The following is a 22,390-nucleotide window of genomic DNA, read 5'->3' on the forward strand; positions in this document are numbered from 1 at the left end:
TTTTAAAACCTCAAACTTTTAGAATTTTTATGAACATTCATATTTTAATGCATATATTATAATATGCAACATAAAACAACTAAGTTATGCTCCATTAAAAATAATTCACTCATCAATTAGTGTGATTGTATGTTTCAACAACCTTCAGCCATAACATTAACGCTGCCTCTTTGAACTTTTTAAGCCCTCAGCATCACTGCTGCACTAAGAATAGTCCGCCGACCAAAAACATCCAGCCAACAGTGTCCTGTGTTCACTGATGAAGGACTCTGACGAAGATCATCAAACACTATGCAGCGACAGATGAGTTACAGTCTCTTATTTTACAAGGTGGGCCAACAAGGTAGGAGTGTCTAACAATAGACAGTGAGTGGACAGTGTTTAAAAACCCCAGCAGCACTGCTGCCTGGTCCACATATACCAGCGCAACACACACTAGCACACCACAACCACATCAGTGTCACTGCAGCATTGAGAATGATCTACCGTCAGTGCAGAGAAGCAAATTCAAAATAGTTCAATTCAATTGGAAGACAGTACCCATCAATGCGGCCAATTGTACCACGAAGAGAGTATAACCACGGTGAAGTATGGTTTAATTAATACATTACAGAGGGTTCAAACTCTGAGAAATTATCTTTATTCAGTTTAACAAGTACAAACATGGACATGCATATCTTTAAAAGTGGTTAACAACTTCCTTCATTATTAACAAAGTTCATATCTAAAAGACTTGGATGCTTCTCAGAAAAGTAACCATGCAATCTGTGCTTCAAATGCGCACTTATAACACCTGTCTGATTAAAGAGAAACAAAAGGAAGAAGGATGACAGGAACATTGGAAAAAAAGGTCTGTGAGGATCAGTTTAACATCTCCACCAAATCTGCTATACCCCAAAAAACTAGGTTTTTCCCCCAGTGCAATTTTCACTTGCTTTAAACTTACAACTTACAAAAGAGGGGGTGAGAGTGAGGACAGGATAACAACCAGAATACACCTGCCCTCAGCTGGGTCGGCTTTGGAGAGATAATCGGCTAACACTGATGTGCAATAAGAAATGTTTCTCTAGTAAAAATCTTTAAACCCAGTGGCTTAATCCTCAGTGCAGGGTTTCAGAGTCAGTGGATGAACGTAAATCATGCCATTGGACTGTCTCTTTAATTTCCTTCATTTGGTGAGGCTTGACTTCAGGCTAACTACGCCTGGTTAAGTAAGAAGTGGAACAGCCCTATGACACAATGCCTTTACACTGACAATGTAAAGGAAGCACAGTAGGAAATGAGTATAACAGCAGGTTTACTTCTTAAAACCCATTTGTAACATTTTAAATCATTTTCTTAAAGAATGATTACAGTAGTACTTTCCTACTGTGTTATATATAAACAAGTCTCTGCCACTTTTAAGGTTTGAAAATTGGAAATATTTTAAGTGCTATACTAACAAACTTTTATAGAATAAATTTATCATAAGAAAATACAGAAATAGAACATGTCCTAAAGTGACAGGATCTTCTGCGTAATTCTTACAAACTAGTAAAAATGTCCAAAACAAACATTTCATTGTCGTAATCATCATGCAAACAAAATGTTTATATAATTTGGGACATCAACAAGCTTTTCATTGAACACCTTCACTGTTTTCCTTATACAATTAATGGAAGTAAATCAAAAGAACAAAATGTAATCAAAGTGCAAAACGACAAATAAATTAAAAAAGGCAGAAATACTATGTTTTTTAAATGTTCTATAAGTTTTTACTATTTGATTTATTTTTATTAGTGGTCTTGTTTATTTATTTATTTTTGTATGTAACTCTCCACTTTGAGACGTCCATCTATTATTATTATTATGTCATGTTTAATGCAAATAACCTCCCTGAAGGAAAAGTTGCGTTCAAGAGGACAACGTCATGCTAAATCTGAAACTATAACGATGTCTGGAAGACCACTTTTTACTAAAGAGTTCAGATTGTAGATCTCAGCAGGACACAGCACACTCAGCCCTTTCGAAAAGAACAACAAAATTGCTACAAAGCATTAAAGTACCTTTTACACACTCTACACTATTTTAACAAGCAGAGGTTGAGAGCGCTTAAGCAGTACCAAAAACGTTTTAACTCCAATACTTAACTCGGTTAAGACCACTTCAGTTTTCAAAGTGCAAGTGGAAATGTAAGAACTTCGTTAAGAGTTTACTCTAATTCAAATACTGAATTCTCAAACTATACAGAAATTTGAATAAAACAAACAAAACGTAATAAATAGAACACATTTAAGCGATACAGAAGAAACCACATATGCCAGCTCTAAAAACACAAAAAGCACTAATAAATAAGACCGCAGAAATCAGATAATCATATATTATAAATAATACATTTAAATAGCTGAGTTAAAGGACAGCCTATTCCTCAATCACGGGATGAGTAATGAACAGCAAAATCAATGACAAAATCATACAAGGCATCACTTAAGTGCTATTCTACTGACCGATAATAAAAAATTCACTCGTTTTTTTCTGGAAACACTGAACTGTTTTTCAAATGGATTCCTCTGGGCCGACAAATGAAGTCATTTCATCATTTTGTAGCCTACGTCAAGCACACATTAGGGATTCTAAGCCAGATTTTTTTATGAGAAATGAAATGAATTCATCCTATGGTGAACAAAACAGGTCAAACATGCCAACCTCCAAATATCACTGGATTTTTAAAATTACAAGGTTATTAAGAAGTCGAAATAGGATTTTGCTCTATGCTAATACCTTCTAGACGACAGGAAAGCACTCCAACCCCCGTACACCAACAAGTTTTGTTCAGTGTGGTAATTATGGAGCTTTGGCAGTTTTAGACTCCAGCTGCTGCTGGTTTATAAACGTGTGGAAATATAACAATGGACTCACTTTCAGTGTGATGTCATTTCAGTGCACAGGAGTGCTCTCCTGTTTGTAACATGGATGCCGTGTTAACCTCAAGTTAGAGGAACCTGTAACATTTACCGTTAATCTGAATACAGCATGTAAACTTTGAATCTGGAAGTGTTTTGTTCATTACAGAGCAAAATGGTGGTAAAAATCACATTCATTTCAATCACAGAGATATCCAGCTTAGACCCAAAATCCCTATGGGCTTAAAGGAATATTACAGAATAACGACATGACTAAAGTGGTCTATATCGCTTAGTGGCTCTCGTTAGCTTTGTAGAATATAATTGAAAATGTTAGCAGCGTCTTTATGTTAAATCCATGTTCTGGACTCTGTTTTAGAGATCTCAGTGCTGAGTAGATGAGGATGATGGCGGTGATGATGATGATGATGGGGATGAAGGTAACATGCTGTGAGATTGAACAGGTCTTGATGGTCGATTCTGCTGATTGGACATGCTGGAATCAGACCACAAATTCCCGGGACTTCCTTCATTGACTTCAGTGTCCAGCTGAGCAGGACATTCAAAGTGGACACAGTGGAAAACCTAAGAAAATAATAATCAAATATATAAATAAAAATGAAAAGCACATTTTAGACACTGGTTTATGGTTTAAAGCAGTGGTTCTCAAACTTTTTAGACCAAGTACCACTTAAATCAAATCAAAACCTATGATGTTTACCACAGAAACATGTGCGCCCCTGGTTATTTCTTTGAAAGAAATAATAAACAAGAAGAGGTCAATTTTAATGTCAGTTGTGTGCTTTAAAAGGCTACAGGTGAAAACAGCGCAGCGCTCGGGGTACGTCACAGTGGCTCTCTACACTTGTAGCAGTAAGTGAAGGACGGGCGGCACTGTGTTAAACCTTGTTTTAGGGCTGTAATGATGTAAAGAACGGCCACGTTTTCCTTCAGCCAAGTGTTTTCTTCTTTTGTGTTTTCAGGTGTACAGAATTCTTGCTTAGTGTTTCCTCTATTTTTGCCTCTGGATTTAGTCCTTCTGGGCTCAGAGTATTTCCTGGGCTTGGTTTTGTCTTGTTTTTCATTCCCTTACAGACGTAGTCGACTACGGTGTACGTTGTATTTTTCTACAACACCAATGAATTTTGCTGGGGCATAATTACGAAAACTATGAAACGTGATGTAAATTACACATGAAAACTATAGATTTTCAGTTATGAACAAATTCCATAATTAAGTAGTACATTTTTTGAGGTCATTTTGCGTACCACCACTTGCTGCTTCAAGTACCACTAGTTTGAGAGGCTCTTGTTTAAATGATTTGCACAATATTGCATTACAGGAGGTCCTCGGGTTCCGTCAGTCCCGAGTTACGATGTTTCGTGGTTACGGCACATCTCCCATTTACTGTATAAAGCCTTGTTTCGACTGAAGTGTTTTTGCGCTGTAAACGTCGTAACGCGAACTTCGTATTTGTTGTGCGCGGTGGAAGAATACACGGTTACGCGGCTCGGGACCGAGGAAGACAGGTGTTAGGATAGGATAAGTGCTTACAGTATGTTATTTATGTACAGTATGTACGTATGTTCTGACTTACACCGGAAATCGGTTTACGACGCGACGTAGGAACGGATCAACGTCGTAAGACAGGGACCCCCTGTATTTGGATTGACATTTTGCCCAGCATCCCAACTTTTCTGGAAATAGGGTGTGCATTTGCTTTTACTGCGAGGTCTATTTCCGTATATTATTTGGAGTAAGGACTTTTCCACTTTTTATTACCACTAAATATCATATTATTTGTATTTTTAAAGTGAGTCCATGTACTGAGATGTGACATTTTTGCAAAATAATTGCAGGTTGTTTTAATACCTCATTCGCAGTGTTGTGAGTTCCCATGATGCGAATAAATGAAGCCGGATGTTTGTCAAACTTCAGTGTCTGCCAGGATCTGCAAAGCACAGGAATCCATTCTGTGAAATTGTGTGGCAAATATATGCTGCAAAGAACACTGATCTAAATACTTACCGACAGGAAACCTTGGTACGATCCACTACTTTAGTCCAGTGCTGCTGATTGGTGGAAACTTCGATGTAGTAACTATAGGAACGCTCATCACAATCCCAAAGCAGCAGGCTGAGATAAACATCACAGTGTTATTTCACTGATAATGCACCAACATGCAGACCTTGGCAGAGCAAAAAAACCTCTGCTGCCAAATACAGAACAAAAAAGCTTTATAATATCCATATGGAGTGTAAAAGTCTTTGTCAAAGCAGATTTGGACATGGCTAAAATCACTTAAGAACATACGTAATAATCACATTCATAGTATAAACTGTTCCAGGTGTATTTCAGAAAAACTGTTTAAGCATTTAATCATATGCCTTTAAATCAAAATATGCTAAAGTCAATGAACAAAGCCCTCACCATCAATCAGGTGTGTTAAACCGCACTGTATAAATTCCAAAGCTAAGGACATTCTGTGGACTACCACAGTACATTGGAGGGCAGTGGTTGTGTGAAGTCTACTCTGCCTCACCGTAGGGAGCTGATGATGTACGGCTGAGCGAGCTGGACAACAATGGCTCCAGAGCCCAGTTGGTGGCAAGTGTATCCCGAATCCCAGTCGTAGTTTCTTGTATCTCCATTCAGCAGAGCATTACGACTGCGGCTCACTCCCTCTGTCACACTTGCACATGCAGCAACCGTTGCAACATTCTCACTTGGCACTGAATACATACAGAGAGACACACACCACAGAGTTAGACGGGTCACACTTCTGTATTCTGCACTGGGCCTCAGATACAGACCAATTTCACACCAGGAGCAGTGTGGCGTGCGTTGAAGCCATAGTTATTTCACACTGGATGCCACACATACGCATCACAAGGCAAATGATCACCTTACATTTTCCCACGATAATACCATCTACAAAAGTTTTATTTATTTGTATATTGCCTAAAAAAAACTATGCACAGTCTATTTAAGGATAACTTATTGTATGAACTGTTAACAATTTAAAAATGATAAGAATAAACTTGACAGCTGCCAAGTCAGGCTGTTGATCTACTTGCACATGGATAGGGCTTGCACTGTTTCAACGCTGTGTCTAGAATTTAAAATATAGTTATGTTGGTTGGCATAGATTGTACATTCAGCAAGAGTATCTGCACAGAAACGGCTAGATTGCCATGCACAGCAACAGCCCCAACAGCCCCATTTTTTTGTGTTTTACGCATGTGTTATCCCTGTGATGCTGTGTGAAAGGCCATACTGATTAATACAGAAGCACATTATGAGCAGTGAGGTGTGGTGCATGTTGGGGCACGTTTACTGTATCTGGTGTGAAACTGGCCTTATATCTCCGTATTTTACAAACTAGATTTTCATTAAATCTTAATATTTTGGTCAAAGCCTCTCAAACTGTGGATCTTATATCATACTGCTGGTTCATTGCTTCATGTTTTTGGTAGGTACTAACCACTGCATAAAAGGGATACCTCACAAGGCATGTTGTTTTGGAGATTCTCTGGCAAAAACATGAGTGGTCAGAGTGGTTATCTTGAGTGGAATCTTATGCTTCTAGGACAGGGTTCTTCAGTTTGGGTTTTAACATGTTTAGAAACGTTAATTGCTTATTAGCAAATATTCACTGGAATTCACTGAAATACATTGCTCATTGCAACCCTGAATTAGATTAAAGGCTAAGAACCAGCTCTATGAAAGTGTCAAACAAATAAATACAGTGGAATTTGAGTTCCTAACTTGTGTTTATTGATAGTCAGAAAACATGTTATTTCTTACTAATTCAAGGAATAAGGTTTAAAAGACCGTTGGTCCCTCCCCCACTAAATTTGTCAACTTTAAACGGGCACTTTGGAAAGGACCATCCGCTCACTCCGTTATCTGTAGCTCATTTCACTGGCGCTTTTCCAACAATATGGGCATGTAAGGACACCAACGAAAGGTGTTTAAGAGCCTCTGTAACATGGAGGTAAACAGGGTAAGGACACTCACTTCGCCTGTTTTAGTTGGTGTTAGTTAGCGTTAGCTAGACTTGCTAAACTCGGTGGCTCAGATTATACTCGGCTACGTAGCTGCATTACGGAGGTTTATAGTGTCGGATGAATTCGAGTTCGACTTCGATCACATTTACAAGAATAACGGTACCTCTACATTTGAATTTAGCTTATTGCTAGGCTATTGTCATGAATAATGTTGGTTATTTAGCTAGATACTGTCATAACAGTCAGTCATAACGGTGTTTTACCGCGGCGTTGTTCAGCTGTTGTCCACCAGTGACGTCACGGCTGCGTTCAATAATTCCCGTAGCGAGCTCGGGTTTTTCCGTCAATTTAATAAAATTGTCAGTTTTAAAGCAAATTAAGCTGCTATTTTCATTTTAATTCATACTTATATATGTCAGTAACTAAAATAATGTGAAATATTCATGGAGGTCCATTAAGTGGTGCTTAGCCTTTAAGCGGAAAAGATGATGATGATGATGATGACATCGCTGTGTCCCTTACCCAGAAGCCCTTTCTCCAGGGTGAATGGGCGCTGGGTGAACATGCACTCAAAGGCAACAAGATGGAAGACCTTGTTTACAGTGTTGTGTGTTCCAACAATGCGCACATACCTGCAACACACAAAAAAAAAAAAAAAATTATCACTCAGCTAATGGACCACTGTAATGAAAACTGATTTTCAGATTTCAATTCACCATATAATTAAATAAGGAAACTGTACTTACAGCTAATATCATATTAGATATGACAATCTGAATAGCTTCGCCCATAGCTCAGTACAAGAAACCCCAATTTTTATAGAAATGTGCAAGAAATCAGTGATTTTACATACAATCCTGTGTATGTCAGATATCACACTCATCAATGTAGTCTCTTTTCAGTGTCAGGAAGCAAGTAGAAAACAACTCAGCAACTAAATACAGTCCCATTTTTAAAGCAATATCTATGTCCACACTTTGTCTTGATCTGGCTCCAGGCTTTTCAGGGACGTACTCCCTGACCTCCACATTCAAGTTGTGTTTTTTTGCTGCTCCTGGTCTGAGTAACCATAATTCTTTTAAATTATTTTTCTGAAGAGTTTTTTGGAGATCCTGTCCAAAATCCAACCTTAGTAGTGTTTTAGAGAAATCCTGTGCGTTCTGAATGATAACAACTGCTTGGGGTATGGCTAAGATGCCTGCTAAATGAGTATGTTTCTATAGGAAAAAGATTAGCTTTAGATTTCCATGATTAGCTTAATGCTGGAGTGGGTGATTTTGAATAAACCAGTATTTTTCTTTTAAAATCCAACCAAATTAGTGCTAGCCACTCTTTCACCCTCCTTCTAAAGCCACACCCCTAAACCAAACGAGGTTTGCTCTGCAACACCTCCAAAACACTAGGGCTGATCCTCAAATATTATACTCCACAATATATAGTGCACAATGTAGGTCATAATATAGCTGTTTCTTCACTTACAAACACACTGTATATCAATAATCAATAATAAACACATATATGCCAAATTTTAAGTTTCACTACTGCTCAAATAACAAATATTGTAAATAAAATGTCCTATAAATAAATTTTAAGTAAAATTTACAAAAAAAATAATGATTTTGAAAATGATGCATATGTACATAAAAAGTCCCGACTTACTGCTTTACATAACCACCAATCTGATTGGCTCATGCTGAAGGACGGGAATCCACGTTCAGCGTTATGAGAATTTCAACCCATAATCGTTCCCTTATTTTTAAAATTTCTGGTTTTAACTCACACAACACGTCGTCCCAAACAAGCTTTCATCACGTCCCTTGGGCTATTTTTACTGTCCCCAGGACAGCGGCATTAGGAGCGCTGCCCTGTGTGTGTCACTCACTGGAGTCACAGCGCTCATCATAATGCACAGATCTGATTGGCTGAGTAGCCTCACATGTGATATGCAATTAGTCTGGAGCACTAAACATTTCCTGGAGCACTAAACCTGAACCGTAACGACCAGAAGAGTCACACCATTTAAAACATACACTCTGTTAAAAATGAAACAGCTCTTATCAATTACAGGTCCAGGTCCGGACAGAACAGCGTCTGGGTCTGGATGTGGACAGCAGGCTGCCTATTCATGACCCCTGCTCTAGAGAGAAGACACTTTTGCTCATTTTAAGACACAATAATGGTTTTGTTTTTCTTATGGTGTATGTAACTCAATGGGAAACAATGAGACATACAGTAAATACAACATTGTGCTTATAGTACTGTCCCAGTGAACGGGTCATGATCAATATTCTATGTGTACAAGAATGGGGATCTCTTTACCTGCACACTCTGGGGGGAAAATAGAGATTCTGCCAGGACCGACACAGGAACTTGGAGTGATCCACCACTCGCACCCAGTCCAGCTCATCCATAGAAACCTCGATATAATATGAATATGACCTGCAGGCACAAAAGACCACAGTATTCTCAATACAATGACAGTTCAGCAAAAAAAAATACATCTATACAGATTCCCCCTCTACCCTGTGTTAAAAAAAAGGAATCTCCAAACGTGTAATTTTATAAACCTAGGTAACATTTTTAACTTGACAATGACCACATGACACAATACTGTGCAACTTACAATAATATACATTACTTTAAAGGTATTTTATTCTAAACGATCTTGGAGCATTTCTATTGGTTAGTACCTCACACAAAAGATATCTGTACTGTTTCTGTTAAAATTAGTCAAAAACAGAGGCATTTATTTTGACTGCAAAGAGATACGTATTTGATACAATGGGAGATTGAACTATTACTGTACATTGTCAATATATTTGTCTTTAAAAAATGTAAATATTCCTGAATTTGCCTGACCACTATCACATTAGCGTCACAAATATTTCAGTGATAGGGAGGGAGGATAATAGAATGCTATAGAGTGCGTATAGAGTAGTTGTAGAATGACACACCTGCTGTCTTTGTCCCACAGAAGGATGCGGATATGGTTGATGATGAAAGCCTGTCCGAGTTTCACCTGGATGCAAGATCGTCCATCCTCCTCAATGGGGTGTCTGGAGAAGCCATGATCCAAGTCATAGTTCTGCGTGTCTCCATCCAACAGTGCTGACTTCAACTCCCCTTTCACCACCTGAGCTCCGTACTTCATTGTAGCAATGTTCTCTTCTGGATCTGCGCAGGCCCATTGACAGACAGACAGACACATTAACAGACGTATAAGTGGAATGCTTGGAAATAAAGGTTTTTTAAAGCATAATATACAGATTTTTTTGTCTACATTGCACAGGCAATGCATTAATAAACATTATTTTATATATAATATTATGTGTTTTATGCAGGTGCAAATAAGAGGTATGAGAGATATAAAGCGGTCTCACTCAGCATGCCACGGTAGTTAAGGTCCATGTCTCTGCTCTCCGAGCGTAGTTTGATGGCATCCAGGAGATGGTCAGGGCTCACAAGTCCAGAGGGACGAACAACGTTCAGCATCTCTGTCAGCGTCATCAGCGGCAGACGCACACATGACATCACTTCCTCTATGTCCTCAACCTCGCTGTTCTGACGACACCAGCGACACAAAGCCTGGAAGATCTCTCTCTCACTTGATGCAAAAGAATCCCGCCTGACCACCGTCAGCAGAGCTGCCTAAAAACACACAAGAGTCCAGTGGGATATTACATAAAGCAAGATTTCTCTGTTTGGCCAGACTTAAGGCCAAATGTAAGCCTGTGTAAAAGGAAAACGGCTGAGGCACATACATATAGCTCACATACCTCACAGAGTTACTCAGCAATAATTACATTATAGTAATTATCATGTAAATGATTAATGCTGCCAGAATAGGACTCTTATTTACACCTTTTACCTTGGAGAGTGTAAGAAAGCCATCGGAGGCCAGCACTTCGGGGGCATGTCGGTCCATGTAAGAACAGCATGCTGCACTAAGTGTGCTCAGAGAGTACAGCGTTGCCACATCGAACACCGAGCACACATTGTGAGAGGTCAGAACAGTCCTCAGGAACTCGGAGGTGGAGTCCTCCAGCAGCTGCAGGCCGTAACGGTGAGCTAAACCTAGAAAGTCCAGCAGAACCTCCTCCCGAACTGCGCTGAGGCTGACTCGGCCTGTGTAGATATAACCCAGGAGCATCGAGAAGGCCTCAGCTCGAGTCTCCTCCAAACAGACCTCCTCCACCTGAGGCTGAGACTCCTTCATCCCTCCATACAGCAGAGCTCTGTAGCATACAAAACAACCAACATCACGCTCAATATAACAGTAATCCATATAATAATACACTGCTTAAAAAAATAAAGGCAGCACTAAAATAACACATCCTAGATTTACATGAATGAAATTTTCCTATACATCTTTATTCATTACATAGTGGAATGCGTTGACAACAAAATTACATAAAACCAATCAATGTAAATCAAAATTATTATCCCATGGAGGTCTGGATTTGGAATTATACAAAAAAAAGGGGCGGGGTCTAATTACAGGCGGATCCAACTTCAGTGAATATTCCTCTAGACAAGTTAACCGCCCTATAACGCCTGGGCATGCTCCTGATGAGGCAGCGGATGTTCTCCTGAGGGATCTCCTCCCAGACCTGGATTAAAGCATCAGTTAACTCCTGGACAGACTGTGGTGCAACGTGGCTCAGTGTGAACTGAATCTTGGTGTTCTCTGGCAAATGCCAATCACCCAGCACAGTGCTGGGCTGTAAGCACAAGCCCCACTTGTGGACACCTGGCCCTCATTCCACCCTCATGGAGTCCACCCCATAGTTTCTGTCAGTTTGCAAAAGTGACTAAAACATAGAAATGGTCACCACCTGTAGAACCACTCCTTTATAGGGGTTGTCTTGTTAATCGCTTCTGATTTGTACATGTTGTCTGTTCTATTTACACAACAGCAGGTGAAATTGATTCACAATCAGTGTTGCTTCCAACTGAACAGGTTGATTTCACAGAAGTGTGATTGACTTGCAGTTATATATAAAATAATGTGAGCTTTATATACCACATTTCACATTCCCAAAGTCCCCTTACATATTTTTGGGAGGAGGGAAAAAATTCCTAATTCAGAGCAGCGACTGTGGAAGTATTCTTTAAAGACATTTTGAAGGAAGTTACAAGAGAGGTACAGGAGCGAATAAATTAAGATAAAGATTTCCAAAGAGAAAGGGCAGCAAAACTGAATGACCTCCCACCTTAGTGAACAGCCTAGACCTGGGGACAGCTAGATGACCTGAAGGAGAGTGACCTGAATGGCTGCAGCAGAACTGCCAGATAAGAAAGTGTGAGCCCATACAGGGCTTTGAATGTTAGCAGAAGGATTTTTTACTGGTTTTGTTACTGGTAGCCATTGTAGCTGATGAAGTGTGTGGGGGTAGGGAAAGTGGGCAGATGTCAAGACTCTGGCAGCAGAATTTTGAATGACCCGGAGAGGGCAAAGCAATTTAGGATGCAGACCATTTAACAGGGAGTTGCAATAATCTAACCTAGCTCTCAGGCATGCACCAGGATCTCAACATCTTTAGTCGTCTCTTTTTTGGAGACAAGCAATACTGCGCAGATGGAAACAAGCTGATTTGATCACACATTGATCACACATTATGCACTGTTTTATGTTGCACTAGCTTTGTACTAGTTGCACTTTAATGTTGTGTATTGTTTTATGTTCTATGTCTTTTGCACTTTAATGTGTGTGCACTGTTTTATGTTTGCACTAGTTGCACTTTAATGTTGTGTATTGTCTTATGGAGCACCTTGGTCCTGGAGGAACGCTATTTTGTTTCACTGTGTACTGTAAACACTGTATACTGCTGAAATGACAATAAACTTCTTGAACTTGAATTTAATGTATAGTTCAAAAGAAATAAGGGTATCAAAAGAGACACCAAGTTTTTGAACAGGGATGGAAGGAATGACGGAAATGTCTTTGAAACAAATGTAGAATAAGAGTGCACAGAGTGACTTGGTATCTAAATTCAAAAATTCAGTTTTCTTAGCATTTAACTTTAGAGAGTTAGTGCTTAACCAGTCCTTTAGCTCCTGAATACAGGACGTGACTGTGGGTGGAATGAAATGTACTGCGGGATTAATATTTACGTATAACTGAGTGTCGGCAGCTTAGCAAAAAAATGTTTGATTATATAAATTGCTTTCCAGTACTTAATAACACAAGAACCAAGAAGTTAGTTAAAGGACCTGGACGTAGGGGTGGGTGAAATGGCAAAAATACATCATCACAATGTGTTTTTTTTTTTTTTTTGGCAGGACAACAATCTTGATTTTATCATGATTCATTTTCATGCTGGTTTTTAACCTCTTAACACTCCAGGAATTTTTCCACCTGAAATTACATGCCCAAGTCTTGAGGCAGTGAATAAACTAGAGACAATTTTCTGAAGTAATGTTACTAAAAACGTTTTACATTCCTTGACAAACTAAACTCATGCAACTCTCCAAATGGCTTTTTACCCTCACCAAACAGGAAAAAAAGTTCTGACTCGACTACAAACCAGATTCCAAAAAAGTTGGGACACTAAACAAATTGTGAATAAAAACTGAATGCAATGATGTGGAGATGGCAAATGTCAATATTTTATTCGTAAAAGAACATAGATGAGGGATCAAAAGTTTAATCTGAGTAAATGTAACATTTTAAAGGAAAAATATGTTGATTCAAAATTTCACAGTGTCAACAAATCCCAAAAAAAGTTGGGACAAGTAGCAATAAGTGACTGGAAAAAGGAAATTGAGCACATAACGAACAGCTGGAAGACCAATTAACACTAATTAGGTCAATTGACAACATGATTGGGTATAAAAAGAGCTTCTCAGAGTGTCAGTGTCTCTCTGAAGCCAAGATGGTAAGAGGATCACCAATTCCACCATTGTTGCGCAGAAAGATAGCGCAGCGATACCAGAATGGTGTTACCCAGCGTAAAATAGCAAAGACTTTTAAGTTATCATCATCAACTGTGCATAACATCATCAAAAGATCCAGAGAATCTGAAACAATTGCTGTGCGTAAGGGTCAAGGCCATACAACTCTACTGGATGCTCGTGATCTCCGGGCCCTTAAACGTCACTGCACCTCAAACAGGAATGCCACTGTCAAGGAAACAACAGAATGGGCTCAGGAATACTTCCAGAAAGCATTGTCAGTGAACACAATCCACCGTGCCATCCGCCGTTGCCAGCTGAAACTCTACAGTGCAAAGAGGAAGCCATTTCTAAGCAAGCTCCACAAGCTCAGGCGTTTGCACTGGGCCAGGGGTCTTTTAAAATGGAGTGTGGCAAAATGGAAGACTGTTCTGTGGTCAGATGAGTCACGATTTGAAGTTCTTTATGGAACTCTGGGACGCCATGTCATCCGGACCAGAGAGGACAAGGATAACCCAAGTTGTTATCAACGCTCCGTTCAGAAGCCTGCATCACTGATGGTATGGGGTTGCATGAGTGCTTGTGGCATGGGCAGCTTGCATGTCTGGAAAGGCACCATTAATGCAGAGAACTATGTTCAGGTTCTAGAACAACATATGCTCCCATCTAGACGTCATCTCTTTCAGGGAAGACCCTGCATTTTTCAACAAGATAATGCCAGACCACATTCTGCAGCAATCACAACATCATGGCTACGTAGGAGAAGGATCCGGGTACTGAAATGGCAGCCTGCAGTCCAGATCTTTCATCTATAGAGAACATTTGGTGCATCATAAAGAGGAAGGTGCGACAAAGAAGCCCCAAGACGATTGAACAGTTAGAGGCCTGTATTAGACATGAATGGGAGAGCATTCCTATCTCTAAACTTGAGAAACTGGTCTCCTCTGCCCCCAGACGTCTGTTGAGTGTTGTAAGAAGAAGGCGGGATGCCACACAGTGGTAAAAAATGGCCTGTTGTGGCACAACAGTGTTTTTTTTTTTTTTTTTTTAAGGAAAATGTATGGAATAATGATTTCTTTTGGTATAGCCATACATTTTAGAGTACTGACTTACATTATCAATGTCCTGAGAGTCTGCCCATTCGACTAATGTGTAATATGTACACAGTGTGTAAACAGCTTATAAGAACTCAAGCAGACTGAATGTGCATAAGCACAATTCAACAATCTCCCTGTGATGGTGTATCATGGACATGTTCTTATCCTTCATGATCTGATATCGTCATATTGCACACCCCTACCTGGAAGTGTCCTTAAGCTTCTCAAAAACAGAAAGGATAAATCAGGTAGGCTACATCTGTGATTTTGCAACAACAAAGAAGTGAAAACTCCCATCATCCACAACAAGGCCAAAGCTGCTGGTCAGACCCACAACTGTAAGTTTAATTTTAGGTAAATTTAGGACGAAGGACCAATATCGAGTGGCAAAATTGTTAAATATTTCTTCATCTAGTACAAATGACATCAAATAAGAAGTTTGTTCAGCCACTCTGTTATAGTCTGTGTGGCTTTAGACCTGTCATGTAGATACGTCTATTCTCATACTCCTAGACAGGAGTTCTCCATTGTGTTCAATTGTAATAATTCATGCATGGCAGTGCATCAAGAACAACATTTCTAAGAACACAGTTCCTTTATTCTTGGTAACGAGGAAAAACTCCAGCTTTATCCCTCACCTGAAATAGTGACAGCGGGCTGCCAGAATGACACGATGAGCAGGAAAACGCTTCTCTTCCACCACGAAGGTGACATCACTGTAGTCTTCCCCTGGGATGAGCGCCCCCAGTTGTTCAGACAACAGATCCACATGATCGATCTCACACACTGAACCCAGTGGGCGTAAAGGATGACTGCTGCTGCTCATTGCAACAACATCTGTGAGGAGAATCAGCCAAATATTAGAAACACTAAATTACAGAAGAACAGTCTGGGGAGAAATATATAACTGATTTTTTCTGTTATAGTTAAAGCAATTTAAATTGTGATTAGTTTCCATCTATAAAAAGATATCCCAAGATTAACTGCATAAAACAGGACATATTTTCCCTCATAGCATTAAAAAAAATAAATTATAGTATAGGATTGGCGACTCAAAAATGTCCGTAGGTGTGAGTGAATGTGTGTGTGTGTCTGTGTTGCCCTGTGAAGGTCTGGCGCCCCCTCCAGGGTGTATCCCCTCCTTGCGCCCAATGATTCCAGGTAGGTTCTGGACCCACCGCGACCCTGAATTGGATAAGCGGTTACAGATAATGAATGAATGAATGAATGAATTTGGATATATAGTGTGCCAACCAACAAAAAACTGTGAAATAAAACCACGCTGTCGGTTTTCTGTGGGCTACCGGAGTCAGAAACCATAGGCTAACACTTTCTATAAGATATTACAATTAGAATGTCTCTCCAATCACAGCACCAGACCTGTGTCTATGTAAAAGCACAAAAGTGAGGTTAAAGGTCGTTAAACAGACAAACGAGATGAAGAAACAAGCGTAGTGAACAAAAATGCACAAATTGAGAAAGGAGAAGAGCACAAATGACTAGCAGCAAGAGACTCTGCACCCCATTTACCACTGCAGTGCACTCGGGGTGGGGGTGAACAGTGGCTTAATATCATTTAAAGCAACATGGGAGAAGATCTGGTATTTTTGCTTCTGGGATCTCCCTAAACTTGCTAAGTGTAATCATCTCTTAGAGCACTGTCCTGAAGTTCAAACATTACATAGTGCTGTTTCTGTGGTGCTGAGCCTGGAGTAACAACAACAGAGTCAATAACAACATGTCGATTGTAGTGGATGTTGGTCATACACCCCGATACATATACATATAATTTTATAATTTGTTTTATAGCCTTGACTTTATTCAAACTCCTCCAACCTCTGATATTTGACTTAATGAAATTAATTAAGATTTATAATTGGTTTAAGCAATTAAAACATTAATAATTAGTTTGAGAATGAATAATAATCATGCTAAATGAGTTCTTCAGGATTTTCAGAAATTCTAATGAATAAATTGCAAACACTGTGACTTCAAATAATGAGAGTTTTATTAATAAAAAGAAGATATTTAGTTAACATAGCACAACCTTGTAATCTCACGGTGTCCGGCAGGGGGAACTGATTTTGACCTTAAGGTGAGCTAGGCACTTCTAACTTGTGACTAAGTTTACTAACTAAGGTTTAATTAATACAGAATTTATCAAGAACTTAATTCGGTGTTCAGCTCTGGAAGTGCATAAGTTTAGCTTACTTTTCGTCGGTTTTTCACCACTCGTTTGGATGCAGAGGCTCTTTGGAGTCCTGGGAATGGAGGCGTCTCACTTAGTCTCGCGGTTCTTACCGCAGAAGCGTCCAGGCTGGTTTAGCGTGGAGGTCTTTCTTGTTGATTGAGTTGTCTCGGGCGTACCCGGAGTGTGATGACGCAGGCGGCAGGATCCTCTCTTCGGCCTTCGGTCCGGAGTGGGAGAGTCCAAAATATGGACGTTTAGACGAAAGTTCGCTGGTTGCTGCAGCTCCAGAACTGAAAAACCGCTTCAATAAACTCACTTATTCTAAGACTCTATGGTACCTCGGCAGTGTTTCCTTATTCTGGCCACGAATAAGTTCCCCTGCTTCAATTAGTCGTGAGATTAAGCTTAGGTAGGTAATAAACATAAACAAGATTAAAAGAAAAGAAAGATATTCAAATTACTCGACTTATTAGTTAAACTTCATACTCTTAGCTAATTTCGAGACGTCTCTCGTAAGCTTTTCTGAAGTCTCTGAGAGGGTTCCTTTGTTTCGTTGTCGGCGTGGAAGAGACAGCGTTTTTTTTTTGTTTAAGGTTTCTCGGATCTCCTCGTGGTTGTTGTCTTCGGCGTCCTCTCTTTTTCAGTGGTCCGTTACTTTGTAGAGTCCTCGCGACTCTTCAAACTTCGAACTCATTGTCTGTCTTGCTGTTTGGCCTTTTCAAGGCTGGCGCGGTCACGCCCTAATGGGAGGCGTCCTCTTTCTGATTGGACGCGAGTCCAGACTCACGTGACTCTCGTGAGGGAGAGAGAGAGAGAGAGTAGGAGGAGGGGGTTTGAATCTGTGATTCATACATAAGGAATATGAGTTTCTCGTATCAAAATTCTTATACCTGTTATCAACCTATAACAATGAGTACATTGGACTATTAATATCAGACATTTACATAAGGTCCCATCTTGAGTACATTGTTCACGTCCAATTCGTGATGATACGCTGAAAAATAAAACATTAATCCATTTTCTCTCATTCAGAGACAAACTGATCTTTGTAATAGAAACAATCGGCACTATACATCATTTCATTAGGAGGTAGGCATTCATCTGAGGGTACAGAAAGTGACATTAATACATTCGTTTATATACAAATAATTCAGAGTTCGATTATTTTCGCTATTGTTTTCCGGCGACTCTGAGCGAGGCGTAGTTTCGCCAGTGTCCATTCGGTGTCGCTGTTGATCCGTGCTTTTGGTTGGTGATTCACGGGAGTTCACTCGAGGTCACTTTGGTTTGAACATCTGTTGATCCCCGTGAAAGATAAGGGATATTGAGGCGCCACTTTGTCATAGGCGGCCGTAAAAGCTCTCTTCTTTGTTTGAAGTTCCTGTCTCTCTAAAAGCATCATAAAAGTTATCTCGAGTTCCTGAAGAGGTTAGGGGATCCAGATGCCATATGTTACGTTAAAGGGTTCTTTGATGCTCTTAGCTTATGAGTGTGCGTGTGTGGGGGCTTTGCATCCCGTTGTTCAAACAGTCCTGTGGAATGTTGATTTCGGGACCAGACGAAAGTCCTGGTCAGAGTGAGAAAGGTTTAATTCAAAACCTTTCATTTCATTATTCCTTCATTGTCCAATATTCATATTTGGTCCGTACTCCACTACATTCCCCCCTTTCTTTTCAGCTTTATGGTTCTGCAGGGAGCATGGAGCTGAGAAGAAACTTTGCTGTGGAGGAAGGTGAGATCAGCAAGCATATTCAAACACATTTCCAGAGCTGATGTATTCCTATTAGTGTATGGGTGCATATGGAATGTGTATGTTTGCAGGCTGAAGGGATCCTAATTATTTAGGGGCAGGTCTTGTTCAAACGCAACCTCGAGAGCTGATTCTTCGACATGGCCTTCGGCTTCATATCTAAAACTTGGGGGTTCACCTCTCTGGGCTCTCTTATGTCTAACGAATTTGACCATTTTATTAGACCAAGTTTCTAACCTGCTCTGGAGGGCTCGAGTGCGTTTGAAATAGAACCAAGCTATACCAAAGGTCAAAAGATATCCTAATCCTACCAGGGTAACTAGTAAGGTGTCCGGGGTGGACCATGCATAGGTGACAGGCTGAACTGGCCATAGGGGTTGAGACGATAGTTCTCTAAGTTCTCTGAGTGTTATCTATGGGGGTTAGGTCAATGACTTGGGTTCCCTCATATTCTAGGCGAGTTAGTGTTTTAGTATCTAGCTCGATGGTGTGTTTGGAGAAGAACTCTGAGATTTCTATGTCGCTCTCATATTGGTCAGGGTTTAGGTGATACAGGGCCAGGTCTCCTACATGTAAGATTGCGTTTACGGGGACGTCTACCCAGAAGGTTTGGCTAGGAAGGAGTACCCTTTCTGAGGTGTCATGTTGATCATAGGTTAGTAGGGCCTCTCTAAAGGGGGTGTTAACCAACCAACGATTTCCAACAATTTCAGCTTGAGTACTGGTTACCAAACGTCGGGGCGTGACGACTACCGGGCATTGAGTATTACTCATCATAGGCTTAAGGCCACAGATCCCATTTGCGCTGTCACGAATGAAAGGTTTGCTAGGGCACAAGTAGTGAATGTCTTTAGTGAGTGTGCACATAAGCAAATTGGGTACCAGATATAGGTCAGGGTTATCGTCTTGGTATGCTACAAGAGATGTTGTTTTCACACGAACGTAGGCAGAATCTTGCCAGAAACCAACGTTGACAACATCTTTCAAACGGTATATGTTCTCAGGCGCCATTATGGGAAGGTTAATAATGAATGCTAATTCTCGGTCTTGAGGATTAACATAAATTGGGATGGCGCTACCTAAGGTATAGGCTAGGTGGGCCTGGAGATCAGTAACTACTTCTCGAGTTGCTGTAGATAAAATCTCCTGTACTAAGGATAGGGGCACCAAGTAGGGAGGGATTCTCCCCATGGCTAGGCTATCTACAGAGGAGCTGATTTCTTGTAGCATATCAGACAATAACATATTCACAAGCTGGATGTGGGCAAGGTCAAGTTGTACTACTGAAAGCATGGAGTTAACCGTCTGGAGCGTTTTGTTCAAAGCGACACTGTGAGCGTTGAGCACTACGACGGTGCCACGTAGGGTTTGCCCAATGGTTTGCAGGTGCTGCTGTTGTTTGTCTAATTGGGTTTTAATGTTCGGAATTTCCGCTTGCAATTCCCCTACTTGACGTTTAACAGTGGCTACATTGACGGCATTGACGGCGGACGTTCCGAGACTCAGTAGTGATCCCACAGTTGCAGCTGCCATTAACAATCCGCCTATGAAGCGTTTAGGTCGTTTATTAAAACCATTTAGTTCTGATTGCGTTACGGTAAACTTTTGTAACTGGCGGAGCATGTGAGTTACGTCGGCTTCAGCATGGCTGATAGCTTCCTCAGTCCATCTAACTCCATTCCGGCCAGTCTGCAGCGTGGTTATCGGTAGGTTTTTGCTACACGCTTCGGCGGGATTCAACCGTACAAATACTCTCTGGGTATGGAGGCGGCAATTAGTGATTAGCAGTCCCGGCTGGTCTTTCAGTATTATTCCTGAGTCAGGACCTGGTTCAATCACTTCAGGGAGCACAGCGGTTCCTAGGGAGCCGACGATCAGGAGAATGAGCAGCGGGGCCATCCTACCGGAAGAGATGCTCATGGTTAGATTTAGGGTATTTACGGCGAGTCGTTTAGATAAATTATAAGAAATTTTCACGATACCCCCCTTTTTGATAAAAATTTCCTAGGGTAAGCACTCTACAATAATTGACGATGAGGGACTAGGGTCTTGCACCCTGAGTGTCCTCAGTCTGGTTAGAAGCTCGTTGCCTGCTAAAGAGTGAGAGAAAAAGGGAAAAGGGATAGGAGAACTAAGGTGTGAGTAGAAGGTTATAGTTGTTTGTTAACTAACACCCTTCCTGCCTTTGGTTCTGTCGTTTATGATCTAACACAAGCGTTAGTATCCCCTACAAGTCCCATGGGGGTTGTGTGTGGTCGGATTTGGTTGCGGTGGACCCATTTGAATTCGGTACTGCCCCGAGCTTTGTTTATTTTGATCCTGTAAACAACGGGGGACAGTTTGTCTGTTATCTTATAGGGACCGGACCATCGGGGTAGGAATTTGCGGGCCAAATTCCCCCCTGTTTTTCGCGACCTTCCAACAGGTTGGACAAAGATGTAGTACCATACTTTGTCCCCTATTTGGAGTTCATCGTGGGATGCTTTGTGATCATAGTACGCTTTGCGACCTTCTGCACTTCTTTCCAGTTTCTGCTGGGCAAAGGCGAAAGTAGCTTTGAGGTGTTTCTGCAGGTCCTCCATATACTGATGAGTGGTGTAGGCTACGGCTATGCTAGCTTCACCTGGCTGATATAACAGATGTAGAGGCAGAGTCATTTGTCTCCCTGTCATCAACTCAAAGGGTGAGACCCCGACCGCGTCGTGTGGGGTCGCCCGTATGGCCATCAGTACGAGGGGGAGTTTGACATCCCAGTCTCGTTGGTTTGCTGCTACGTACTTTTTCAGTATGCTAACAACAGTTCGGTTGGCTCGCTCTACCTGACCTGAGCTTTGAGGATGGTAGCTAATGTGAAGGCTGGTTTTTACTCCTAAGAGTTGCCAGAGCTGCTGCATGACCTCAGCTGTGAAATGTGTCCCTCTGTCAGAGTCGACACGGCTGGGTAGGCCAAACCGTGAGAAGACATGGTTCATCAGTAAGTATGCAGTGGTTAGTGCTGTGTCATTCGGTGCGGGGAGGCATTCTACCCATTTAGTGAATGCACACGTGACTGTGAGGAAGTACTTGTTACCTCTTACTGTTCGAGTGAGTGGTCCAACCCAGTCTATCTGGAGGTTTGACCAAGGGAAGGATACTCCTTTCTTTTGCAAGGGGGCTCTATGAAGAGGATTCGAGGGTTGAAATTGGCAACATACCAGACAGCCTTTAATGTAGTCAGCCACATCTTTTACCATGTGGGGCCAATATGCCACCTGCTTGAGCGCATGGTGTGTTGCTTTGACCCCTTTGTGTCCCGCAGATGGGGAGTCATGGGCGTGCATCAGCATCACCCCCCTGTGGCACTGAGGAACCACGAACGTAGGTGAAGTGTGCGAGTCAGTGGCATGAACTAGCAAGCCTTTGACGACTTGGAGGGACGCTTTGGCGCCGTATAGGTCTTTAAGGCCTGGTATGGTGTCAAGGTCTTGTGCTGCGATGGGATTAGTAGATGGGTCAGAGACATGGCTAAGCATTTTAGAAATGGATGGGTCTCGAGCTTGGAGAGTAACTAAGTCAGCGTCCGAAAA

At 41.0% G+C, this 22,390-nt stretch overlaps 1 protein-coding gene across 2 annotated transcripts in view; it reads right to left on the minus strand.

The window, feature by feature from the left end:
• Positions 1 to 629: 629 nt before the first annotated feature.
• The window catches only part of LOC136702256 (BTB/POZ domain-containing protein 9-like), a 33,526-nt gene continuing 11,765 nt past the window's right edge, over positions 630 to 22,390 (minus strand). Inside the window, exons 1-11 of one of the 2 annotated variants that reach the window (XM_066677230.1) lie at positions 17,095 to 18,652; positions 15,522 to 15,720; positions 10,761 to 11,127; positions 10,273 to 10,540; positions 9,847 to 10,066; positions 9,212 to 9,331; positions 7,415 to 7,524; positions 5,425 to 5,614; positions 4,911 to 5,018; positions 4,755 to 4,833; positions 630 to 3,467 (exon numbers count right to left, since the gene is read on the minus strand). In XM_066677230.1, the coding sequence (XP_066533327.1) occupies positions 3,267 to 3,467; positions 4,755 to 4,833; positions 4,911 to 5,018; positions 5,425 to 5,614; positions 7,415 to 7,524; positions 9,212 to 9,331; positions 9,847 to 10,066; positions 10,273 to 10,540; positions 10,761 to 11,127; positions 15,522 to 15,709 (1,851 nt within the window). In that variant the 5' untranslated portion in view covers positions 15,710 to 15,720; positions 17,095 to 18,652 and the 3' untranslated portion in view covers positions 630 to 3,266. Of the gene's footprint in view, positions 3,468 to 4,754; positions 4,834 to 4,910; positions 5,019 to 5,424; positions 5,615 to 7,414; positions 7,525 to 9,211; positions 9,332 to 9,846; positions 10,067 to 10,272; positions 10,541 to 10,760; positions 11,128 to 15,521; positions 15,721 to 17,094; positions 18,653 to 22,390 lie in introns of those variants that run through there. The other variant, XM_066677229.1, reaches the window with a different exon arrangement.

This window comes from Hoplias malabaricus, chromosome 7 (genome assembly GCF_029633855.1).
Source record: "Hoplias malabaricus isolate fHopMal1 chromosome 7, fHopMal1.hap1, whole genome shotgun sequence".
NCBI classification, from domain to species: Eukaryota; Metazoa; Chordata; class Actinopteri; order Characiformes; family Erythrinidae; genus Hoplias; species Hoplias malabaricus.